The 12612-nt window shown below is 43.5% G+C and overlaps 1 protein-coding gene across 1 annotated transcript in view; it reads right to left on the reverse strand.

The window, feature by feature from the left end:
- The window catches only part of arsb (arylsulfatase B), a 122423-nt gene that overhangs the window by 71090 nt on the left and 38721 nt on the right, over positions 1–12612 (reverse strand). Inside the window, exon 4 of the mRNA XM_069938288.1 lies at positions 11826–12033. Coding sequence (XP_069794389.1) covers positions 11826–12033 — 208 coding nt within the window. The remainder of the gene's footprint in view (positions 1–11825; positions 12034–12612) is intronic.

The raw sequence follows: 12612 nt of genomic DNA on the forward strand, positions 1-12612 counted from the left end.
GGGATTAAAAGTTCAGAATTCCTAAAGCAGGAAGATAGTTAATAAAAAAAGTCCCCTAGTTTAAAAAAAAACCCACTGCTGTATTTTAAAAGTCTTTTGTTTTCTATCTCTGTATTTACCTATCAGTCAACTAGAACAGTTGCTACTTTTGTGACCTTCACATATGCCAAACCTCAAGGACTGCAGCAGTTCAAGAGGACAGATCTCCACAGCCTTCTCTGGGGCTATTAAATGCTGGATCAGCTTGCAAAGCAGTCATCCCTTGAATGAAAAGTAATTGCAGTCAGACAAGTAAAAGTTGATCATGTTTAGTGGTCAGCGGTGCTGTTGGAGCCACTGGAACAGAAGCGCTGCTGCTGGTGGTGGACGCATGGTGAGCAAGGAGTGAGGATACAGCACTCCTGCAGCGTCCAACCGCTCAGTCAACTGCTCCAAACAGGCTTTGAACAGCACGTTAAAGGAGCCGACGGTAGTTTTATTTAAAATTCTGTGACTGCGCCCAAGATGGCAGCGCCCATAATCGGCGGCAGCCACAAGGGTTGCAGATTCCAGGGGAGCGAAGGTCTGGCGCAGGGCACCATAAAATGGGGAGATCACCTCTGTATGAGGAGAAGCAGAGGAGATGACCTACAGGATGGTGACCAGTGAGGGGGCTTTGTGGCTGAATGACCCACGCATGTGCTGGGCTGCTGGCGACTCAAGGCAAAGAACCCATGAAGGCTGTGAGCTGCTGGATACTGCTGTTAGGTCTTGCACCGGGCTGCAAACTACTAGAGACTGGCTTGAAACTGGCTGAAGGGATATCAGGAATCGGAACCGGGATGTGAGGGGTTGCCAAAGGGTTCCTGATCGTGTTGGAAGTTTGGATCCCGAGCTCAGGTTGCCAATAGTTTGGACTGGACTCTGTGTGGCTGCAGAGGCTGCAGAAGACCTGGAGGTGAATCTATAGACACAGCGACTCTGGGGGGAACTCTCTTTTGCTTTTCTTTCTCTGACTGTAAGAGGCGCTTCAGGCAAATTCTGCCAGTGGCGAATCAGTCTGCCTATTGCAGCAAGCAAAAGCAATTTTGTGTAATATGATACTGTTTTATTATATGATAATAAATTGAATCTTTATCTTGACATTATCATTGAGGAACAGAATATCCTGTTTCAGATGTATAATTTTGAAGATATATGACAGTGCAGGCTCCAGAATCCAATATAAAAAATATGCTGAAAGAATTTAGTGGGTTGAGGAGAGGTCCAAAGGAGGAAGGTTTATGAAGGATTTTGACAAAAATCCCTTCCTCCTTTTCTCCAAGTGATGATACTCAATTTGCTACTTGGGGATTCACTCAAAACAATTTGATCACAGCATGACTGAATTTCTCATCCAAATGAAGGGTGCAATAGTTCGATCTGCTGCAACTGTACAGGGTCATGCTGAAGCCATACTTGAGTACTGGCTGCATTTCTGGTCTCTTAACTTGAGAACTGATATACTGGCCTTGGAGGCAGCACAGAGAAGATTCGTCATGTTGTATCCAGAAATGAGGGGGGGTTAGCTTACAAGAAGATTATTGAGTTGCTTGCTAAAATTCAGAAGAATGAGAGGGGATATTATTAAAATATATAAACTTATGAAAGGAATAGATAAGATAGAGGCAGGAAAGTTCTTTCCACTGATAGTTGAGACGAGAATTAGGGAACATAGGCTAAAGATTTGGCGGAGAAGATTTAGGAGGAACTGCTTTTTTCAGAGTAGTGAATCGGTAGAATTCTCTGCCCAAGGAAATAGAAGAGGCAGACACTTTAAATTTATTTAAGGCACAGTTAGATAGGTTTTTGCATCATAGAGGAATTAAGGGGGTTTGGAAATATCTTAACTTTTTTTTGTATTGTAAGTTTGACACATCATACAGTGTATGTAATTAATTGATACATTTTTTTTTGCTCTCCTTGAGGTGTTAGTTGGGGTTGGGGGAGGGAGGGCGGGTGGGTGGTTTTGTTTGTTTTTGGTTTTTTTGTATGTATCTTAAAATTATAAATAAAGTTTACAAAAAAAAAGAGGAATTAAGGGTTATGGGAAAAAAGTCAGGTAGGTGGAGCTGAGTTCACAACCAGATCAGCCATGATCTTATTAAATGGCAGAACAGGCTCAACAGGCTAGAGAGCCAACTCCTGCTCCTGTTTCTTACGATTCTTTTTTTTGTACCATCTTGGAGAATGTCGGGCTGCCGAGTTGGGAAAAAAGATGATCAATATGTGATAAATACACAAAAGGAGGACTTCTACTTAAGTAACATCATTACGTGATATATTTCAGACCACTCTGCCAGTAAAATAATATTGGTTATAACAGAAAGGTTAAGGAGATAGGATAAGCCTTCAGAGGTTGTCATGCTCTGGCAAACAGTTTATAGGGCTTTTGTTAGATCACCAAATACCTGGTATGTTCACCAATTAATGTCATGATGGTGCAGTAACAAAGTCATTATGGAGAACCAATCATTAAATCTTTGAAGAAAAAACTGCCAACCAATTTCTCCATAAACATTACACAGGTTGTTATGAATTTAACATATCTTGGTCTATTCTTGCCTTTGTAAACTTATGTGAACAGAAACATTGTGGGGAATTTATCTGCTTGAGCAGAGGTTACAGCCCTTAGCCCAGGGCAATTCAGCTGTTCTCATTACCTCAGTTCAACTTCTACACAATTCTTAACCCTTTGGTTATTATTCTCTGGTTTGAGAGACAGGCACAAGAAAACTTTCAAGCAGATGGAACAGAAGAAAACTGCCCATGCCAGCCATTGAATATTTACTCGTATTAATCTTACTTTCCACATTTGGCTTGTAGCTTTCTACATCTTTTGTGATCCAAGTGCACACATAGATAGATACTTAAATAATGCGAGAGATTCTGCCCCCACCACTTCTTAACCAGTGGATTTCAGATTCCAATTGCCTTCTGGGTGGAAAAAAATTCTTCCTCAGATTCTACCTCCTATCCTTAATCTCAATACCATGCCCTCTGGTTTTAGAAATCTCTGTTCTGTTGAAAAGTTTACCTCCTCTATCTATACCCCTCAGAACTTTATTTATTTTTAATCAGATCTTCCCTCAGCCTCCTTCACTCTCAGTTGATCCAAACTCTCCTCATAAATGATGTGCCACATGCTGGTGAAACTCATCTACATCCTCTTTTATGCAAACACATCCTAGGGCTCTGTCCAGATCAGCACACTGTCCTCCATCTGTGGCCCAACCAATGTTTTAAACAGTTGTACCGTAACTGCCCTCTGACATTCTATGCCCAGGTTCGTGAATCTCACTTCTCCTTTACCACTATATTTACGGACACTTCATGAATCCTTGAGATTTATAGGAAGGTCCCCCTGTTTCTCAATACTCCTTAGAACCCTGTCATTCATTTTGTTTTGTCCTACCCTTATTATCCTTTTCAGGTATAAATTCCAACTGCCATTTCTCTCCCCACTTTGCCAAAAGATCGATATCATCCTGCAGCCTGTGAGAACCCTCCACACTATTAACACCAGCATTTGTGCTATCTGCAAACTTTCCAATCATACCTCCTACATTCACATCCAAATTATTAATATGTAACAGACACCAAGGATTCCAGCTCCAATCACAAATATATCTCTCCACAATTACACTCTGCTTTCCAACACCAGTCCAATTAGCCAATTTTGTTTCTATAGAATGTAAGGTTTTGGACCAGTATCCCACGTGGAAATTTGTCGAGGGATTCCATTTAAACTACATTAACTACACCATCCTCATTTTTTAAAATAAAGTCAAATTGGTTTGTTAGCGTTCTCCCCTGAAGAAAGAATGCTGAATATTTTAGTTATTTTTTTAAAGACTTACAGAATGGTAACAGGCCCTTTTGGCCCATGGGCCCTATTGACCTGCAACCCTAGTACATTTTGAATGGTGGGAGGAAACTGGAGTACCCGGAGGAAACTCATGCACACACGGGGTGAGCCTTCAAACTCCTGACAGTGAGTGCAGGATTTGAACCCCAGTTGCTGGCACTGTAACAAACTTGTGTTAACCGGAGCAGGCTCGATGGGCCATTTTTGGCCTACTCCTGTTCCTACTTCCTATGTTAACCGCTACGCTAACCATGCCATGCAGGGAAATACCCTGTATGTCCAAGTGTAGATTAATCCAGTTCTTTGGGATCTGAAGAACTTTGCTTATCACTGATATTGGACACGAGCTTTTAGCTACCAAGTTCATCTCTGCTGCCCTTGAATAAAGATACGATGTTTGCTGTCTACAGTCATCTGGCAAATTGATGACAGCAAAGCTTTAAAAATCTCTTGCCTCCAAGAGTGGCCTGGGATATATCTCATTAGGCCCTGGGGAAATTTCCACCTTTAAGCCTGCTAAGACGTCTAATACCTCCTCCTTTTTAATGACAACTTTCCCAAGAATTTAACATCCCTTTCCCAAAAATTTTCAAAAGTACTGGTTTTCTTCCTGTTGAATACAGATGCAGTCTTCATTCAACTTTTCACCTACATCTTCTGGCTCCATACATAGAGGGTTTTACTTTTACTTTATTAGCCTTTTGCCATTATAGGAAAAAAATGCTTTGGGATCATCCTTAACCTTGTTTGCCAGTGATATTTTGTGGCTCTAGGTTTTAAGTATACCCCCTTCTATATTCCTGTCAGGGGCTTTTCTCTCAATTTGCTCCTCTCCCCTCTTTCCACACACACACTTTACAGTTCTCCATACCTCCCTTCTAACTCCTCACCCTTTTCTTTTGTCATATCTGAAACATTCAGGGTCCTGTGGATTTGTTGTTCCGAACTTCCACCCCTATGGGAAGACATTGGCACTAAATTCTTGCAAGTTCACAAATGAATAATGCCCACTTGTGGTTTGCGGATTTACCTGCAAGTAGTTACTCTTGTGACGGATTATGTCATATTTTATATTGTATATAGATATGTCGCACTTAGGCTCCAGCTCGGCTGCATTAGTGGGCCCGGCACTCTCCAACTCGGTGGCCATCCACGCCAAGATCCAGCACTTCGAGAGCACGCACCTCAACATCTTCACCATCTATGACCTGGTGGACTGGCTAGATGACGTGGGGCTGCAGAGTCAGATCCAGGAGCACATTATCAGCATCGAAAGAGGTCCAGATGGGAGAAGAGGCAGCACGAACTACTCAGGCCCGAGACTTCGGGCCTACTCAGGGCCTAGCGGTGAGCCCAGCTGTTGATGTCTGCTCGCATCTCTTCCTCCTGGATTGCACCGAGCGGCTGCACTTGCAATCTAGGCCGCTAGAAGGAGAGCATCTCGGAGCCGGGGAGCGGGACGAGGGCAGGAAGGAGTCGGACCAGAATTCGGTTATGGATGGAGCTCCCTCCTCCTGGGGGTGGATCTGTGGGTTCAAACCACCTGCTGCCTGGCAGGCTTTGCCTCTTCAGGCAAAGGCTAGGAGAAGGAAACTCTGATTTCAAATCCCCGGGCTTGGCTAGCCCAGCCGTCAAGTACCTGGAAAGGGCCCCAGCTATGGGCAAATAGCACATGTCAGTCTGGCACCAGGGGCTGGCAGCTGTGACAGAGTGTGGGAAACAGTTTCCCTAGCGGTCTGCAGCAGCAAACACAGTGGGTGAAGGATCCGTAAGGACAACGGCCAGCGAGCATGGTCTTGGAACAGACCACTGCGGGGCAATCCACGTCACTCAGGCTGTCGTGCCTCACACTCCACCAGGCCCAGTGGCGTGGGACCCAGAGGGAGCCGTTTGTCCTGGGCAAGCACTCGCCTCCAAGTCCTTGCTCCCGGCACATGGGGTCTAAAGCTCTATGGAAAACAGAACAAAAGTTCTGTGAGGACAGAAAAGCTACAAGGCACCGTGTTCATCTTCACTTGCAAAGGGATGGGCCATAATGAAGATGATGATATAGATATATTTTTGAAGGAGATAGACTGTGGGAGTAGTGTAGGTCAAAAACAAACACAAACACTTCACAAGACAGATCTCATTTAAAATGCCAGAGCTTTGCTGAACTCAGTTAGTCCAGGCTCCGAGTGCCTTTGCAAAAACTTTGACAAATGCCTATAGAGACTTCACAAGTAGGTTTTAATTGGACGTGCTGTGGAGTAATGGATTATTGTTTTGAAAGCAATAGTTTGGGCCTGGTGCTGCAATCTGTCTGGTTGCAGTTTGCTGTTCTAAGAAGGTCATGTGGTTTTGCAAACAGAGAGAGAGAAAGAGAGAGAGAGAGAAAGAGAGAGAGAGAGAGAGAGAGAGAGAGAGAGAGAGAGAGAGAGAGAGAGAGAAAGTTTCAGCAGTGCCATTTGGAGGTTGCAGCAGGCAAGACGGCAGCTTATTGAAACCCCATTTTGAAGACAGGTTGTGAGTTGTGAGTTCAGCTTATTCAAAACCTTTGTGGTCCATACAAGAGTAAATGGCTGGCTGAAGTGTTTCACCTGAAATCAGGAAAACAGTAGGAACTTTGTGGTGACCTGCAGAAGAGGTTATCATTTGAAAAACCCCGATGGGGCAAGTTTATTCGCCAAGACACTGAATTGGCTGATCAGTGGGAATCAGTTTGTGTGTGCGCAACGAGCAACAAACCTCTCTCCAAAACCAACAAGAACCTTCATGAGCAGTAATCATTTAAGCACAAAAGCTTGGTTAAAATTCATAAATGTTAAATTCTGTGCACAGTATAAGAATTGCCTGATACTGGTGAACTTGGAGGAGTGACAAGTGAGATTGGACTGTGAATCAAATAACTTTTCTGAACTTACACACACATTACATACATGTGTGCTTAGAATGGGGGGGGGGGGGTTAAGTTAGGTGAAGTTAAGTTAATAGTAATAAGTTAAAGTTTGATCCTGTTTTTATGTTAAAAGAAAATTAAAAGTTACTTTTGTTTAAATAATCATTTGTCTTTGTGAATTTTTATTGCTGCTGGGTTTTGGGGTCCTCTGGACTCGTAACACTCTCAATTTACTTTATGAAATGGAAATATCCTTCATTTACTGTCCATTCCTATCCTTTTCCAGAGTTATGGTTCCCATCTCCACAATGCTTTCCCACTAACACTCCAAGCATTTGTCTGGCACCATACACCAAGATGAGGTATTGTACTACTTTTTCTGGTCAGATTGTACTTTGACTCGAAAAGATCTCCTGAACCCACCATCAAAATTCCATCCATTCTAAATGTTTCACACTAAGGTAATCCCAGTTGATTTTGGGAAAGTTGGAATACCCTGCTTCTATAATCTTTTCATTCTTACATTTCTTATGAACTTTCCAATTTACTGACTGTAAAGTGGTCATCCCTAAGCTCTACCCATATGGCATTATTTAAAGGGCCTTCTAGGATACCGTCCTTCAATTTCAGTGTTGATTTCCTTAATGTATACCACAGTGAACTCTCTCTTTTATATTCCCTCCACCCCCCCCTCTGGCATGCCTCGAGATTTTAAACTCTGGAGTTAATCACAGAAGGCAGTCATTTTGTTCACTGAGCCAGATTCAACTCTGAAAGATGTGCAACTCAACCAATTCCCGATATTTCCTCACATCCCTTAACATTTTCCCTTTGCAATTGTGTGGATAATTATCTTTAAAGTCACTCTGTGATCAGTTTCTACCACCTTTTCAAATGGTACATTCCAGATCGTAACAGCTCAATGCATAAAAATAATTGTCCATCTCTTGTTCTTTTTCCAATTAACGCTCAACTATGTACTTATTGTGCATTTAGGATAAAAGCAAATGTTTGAATGTTTTTTTTAGCCAATTAAGAACACTATACACCACTTTTGCAATAATAGATTGCAGCTGGGATTTAATAATAAATTAAAGCCTGCTGAGAGTCTTCATCATACTGCATTTAAGTGCCCCAGAACCTATGGGCCTTCCTTATCCACATAAAAACCACAGAACTCAATGACTAGACTGGGAGTTACTACAATTTCAAAATCACCGATAGCAATTACTTAAAGCACAGACAGCAAATCGGACAGTTTGAATTTACTCCCCACAGATTGCCATTTCATTCTTTTAACCTTGCTACAACACTAACTCTATTGCTGGAGGCGATAACCTAGAATTCTGCTAAAATTCCATCAAATATTTGTATTTCAAAAACTAGAAACATTTCACATCTGTAGGGCATCCCATAAACTACAAGCATGCCACACAACTACAGATTTTTTTTCAGTACAATGCAAGCCTTTGTAAGAACTTTGCAGCAATTAGATATTCTCTTTGGCTTGGCTTCGCGGACGAAGATTTATGGAGGGGGTAAAAAGTCCACGTCAGCTGCAGGCTCGTTTGTGGCTGACAAGTCCGATGCGGGACAGGCAGACACGGTTGCAGCGGTTGCAGGGGAAAATTGGTTGGTTGGGGTTGGGTGTTGGGTTTTTCCTCCTTTGCCTTTTGTCAGTGAGGTGGGCTCTGCGGTCTTCTTCAAAGGAGGTTGCTGCCCGCCAAACTGTGAGGCGCCAAGATGCACGGTTTGAGGCGTTATCAGCCCACTGGCGGTGGTCAATGTGGCAGGCACCAAGAGATTTCTTTAGGCAGTCCTTGTACCTTTTCTTTGGTGCACCTCTGTCACGGTGGCCAGTGGAGAGCTCGCCATATAACACGATCTTGGGAAGGCGATGGTCCTCCATTCTGGAGACGTGACCCATCCAGCGCAGCTGGATCTTCAGCAGCGTGGACTCGATGCTGTCGACCTCTGCCATCTCGAGCACCTCGACGCTAGGGATGAAAGCGCTCCAATGGATGTTGAGGATGGAGCGGAGACAACGCTGGTGGAAGCGTTCTAGGAGCCGTAGGTGGTGCCGGTAGAGGACCCATGATTCGGAGCCGAACAGGAGTGTGGGTATTAATGCTCAATTAAAAGCTGATACTCGAGCAAAGTTTCAGAAGTAGAAAAGAATAATCGATTGTACAATACACAAACGCGCTGGAGAAACTCAGCAGGTCACACAGGATCCACAGGAAGTTAAGGGATACCAACGTTTCAGACATGGGCCCTTTTACTTCACTCCCTATGGATGTTGCATGACCTGTTGAGTTTCTCCAGCACATTTATCTGTTGCACTCGATGCCAGGGTCTGCAGACTTTCTTGTTCAACTAAATTGATTATACAAACTCAGCAGTTTCAGTCATACAAGATACAGTACAACTCCGATTATCCAAAATCGGATTCACCAAAATCCTCAGTTATCCAAAATCCTTGGACACTTGGTGGTAGCAGCAGCGGGAACCTTGGGCTCCCGGGCAGGAGCAGCACCTTCCTAGCTCGAGCGGGGCCTCAGTGCGGAAGTACCAGTGATCAGTGGCGGCCAACATTTTTTTGGTGAGAATTAAACATTGTTTTAATGCTTAAAAAGCCTTCCCTTTGTTGTTTGTTGTTGATTAAATACAGTTACGTGATTTTTCTGTTGCTACTGGGCTGTTTTTAAAAATGAGCAGTTCTCTGAAAAAACCGTTTATCCAAAATAGGCCCAGTCCCAACCATTTCAGATAATCGGAGTTGAACTGTATGTGTCGGGATGCTAAATTACGCAGCTATATACAGAAGACTGCCTTAGAAGGTGGTCATCAGTCAATTTCTCTGTTTCTTCTCACCCAGTCCCCTGCAAAGATTCTATTCCTTTCTCTCATTTTCTCCTCTTCAGTTGTAACTGTTCCCAAGATGTGGGTCTTCCAGTCCAGATCATCCAGACTGTCTTCCTTCTTCCAAAACGTGGTTTCCCCTCCACCACCATCAACTCAGCCCATGCCAGCATTTCCTCTCTTTCCCCCTCATCTGTCCTGGCCCCCAGTCACAACAGAAACAAGATTTCCAGCCTCTACATACAATCCATTATTTTCCATAATTTCAGCCACCTATTAACATGATCCCAACACCAGACACATCTTCTCCTCTCCACCTTCTGTAGGGATCGCTTGCTCCAAGACTGCCTCTTCCACTCATCCTTTCTTATTAATCACCCCCTTGGCAACTTCACCCATACTTCCTCCCTCATGACCATTTGGGGCCCTAACAGTCCTTCCAAGTGAATCAACACTTAACTTGTGTATCCGCGGGAGTCATTTAATGCATCCAGCACTCCCATTGTGGCCTTCTCTACATTGGAGAGACTGAACGCAGACTGGGAAATTGCTTCGCTGAGCACCTTCATTCTGTCTGTCTCGGTGACAGGGCTCCCAGTGGCCAACCTTTTAAATTCTGTGCCCCACTCACATGCTGGCATGTCTGTCCATGGCCTCATGTATTAAGACCACCCATAAATTGGAGAAGCCACACCTAATTCACCGTCTCAGCACCCTCCAGCTGGATGGCATTAACGTCAACTTCTCTGGTTTCTGCTCGCCTACTCCTTGTTCTTCCTCTCTCCTCATTTCCTCCAGCTCTCTATCCCCTTCCTTCTCCATTCACACAGCCATCCCCCCTCCACTCGTTTGCTCGTGTGCCCTCTTTCCCACATCCTGCCTTTGGGACTGGGCTCCTCACCTAGCCCCTCACCCCCCTCCTCTCCACCTTCACCATTTTGTTCGGACACCTGCCCACATTTTGTCCATACCTTCACGAAGGGCTCAAACCTTAAACGTTGGTTATGTATCTTTATCTTTGCTATATAAAGGACACTGTTTGACCTGCTGAGTTTCTCCAGCATTGTGTTTTTACTTTTAAATCAGTCAATTTTGCCTGAGAAGGCAGAACCATAGTGAGTGGTAGATGCTGCTTGAATTTTTTTTATGACAGAGCAACCAAGGGCTACAAGCAATAGATAGAAAAGTGGAAAAATGGATAATAATCATATAATAACCATAATTTTACTGAATGGCTGAACAGACAAGGAGGACTGTCTACTACAGTCGTCTACTACAGCTCCTGACTGTCTACTACAGCCGTCTACTACAGCTCCTGACTGTCTACTACAGCTCCTGACTGTCTACTACAGCTCCTGACTGTCTACTACAGCCGTCTACTACAGCTCCTGACTGTCTACTACAGCTCCTGACTGTCTACTACAGCTCCTGACTGTCTACTACAGCCGTCTACTACAGCTCCTGACTGTCTACTACAGCCGTCTACTACAGCTCCTGACTGTCTACTACAGCCGTCTACTACAGCTCCTGACTGCCTACTACAGCCGTCTACTACAGCTCCTGACTGCCTACTACAGCCGTCTACTACAGCTCCTGACTGCCTACTACAGCCGTCTACTACAGCTCCTGACTGTCTACTACAGCCGTCTACTACAGCTCCTGACTGCCTACTACAGCCGTCTACTACAGCTCCTGACTGCCTACTACAGCCGTCTACTACAGCTCCTGACTGCCTACTACAGCCGTCTACTACAGCTCCTGACTGCCTACTACAGCCGTCTACTACAGCTCCTGACTGTCTACTACAGCCGTCTACTACAGCTCCTGACTGTCTACTACAGCCGTCTACTACAGCTCCTATTATTATTTTCCTTAGTCAACCATCATCTTGCTGGAAAAAAAATCCACAAGAGAGTTTTGAAATATCATTCTGAATTAGGCAGAAAAATAAAACTCACTTTAAAAAATTTAAAAAAAAAGATTTACTCATATTCTGGAATAAAATTTGCAGCTAAGAATCGGAAACTGCCTCATGACAAGATAGTAGTGTTACGAAACAAACTCAGAAAAATAAATGGAATTAGGCTCAATACAAGGTTAAATGTTTATTGGGTCATAGTTAAAAAAAAGGTGATGTAAACTCCAGATGTAACTAATATAATTCAGAGGATGCAAAATTATCATCACCTCTTGACCTACCTGTGGAGAAGACCAGGACAGTATTGTTCCAGTATCCATAATGCTGCAAAGCATCCGTGATGTTCCCCACAGCTTCATCCATCACTGACACCATTCCTGCATAGTGATGTCGATTCCTATCAGAGATAAAATTGTATGGCTCCATGTACTTTTTAGGCACCTGAAGGGGCATGTGAACCGACTGAAGAGCTAAGTAGAGAAATAATGGCTGCAAAAAAAAAGTGAACACAATTGGAAGTTAGTTTTATTTTTGATCATCTGGCTTAAGATCATTGATGCTCCAACCACATCTAAAACAGGTGGATTTCTGTCTGAGGTTCTACGGTTACTTAGTTATTAATATCGGCAGTTGAAACTTTCATAACTAATTCTTCCACAGAATCTCCCTGCACTTGAGAGGGCCATTTAGCCCATTACGTCTGTGATTATATACCTTTGAAGGAACTATCCAAATAGTGCTAGTTATTTGCTCTTTCCTACAGACCTGCAATTTTGCTTTATTTACATAGAACGTTGAATAGTATGGTACAGGAGTAGGCCCTTCACCACATGTCAGTACTGAACATCATGTTCAAAACTCAGCTGCTTCCACTTGATAGATATCCATCCATTCCCTCCATATTCATGTGTCTATCTGGAATCCTTTTAATTGCTACTATTGTATCTGCTTCTATCACAACCCCTGGCAGTAAATTCCATGTACCCACAATTAACTGTGTAAAATATTTGCCTCGCACATCTCCCTTAAACACGTCCTTTAATATGCAAAACTTTTATCCTGGTATCA

The sequence above is a fragment of the Narcine bancroftii genome, chromosome 1, assembly GCF_036971445.1.
Source record: "Narcine bancroftii isolate sNarBan1 chromosome 1, sNarBan1.hap1, whole genome shotgun sequence".
NCBI lineage: Eukaryota > Metazoa > Chordata > Chondrichthyes > Torpediniformes > Narcinidae > Narcine > Narcine bancroftii.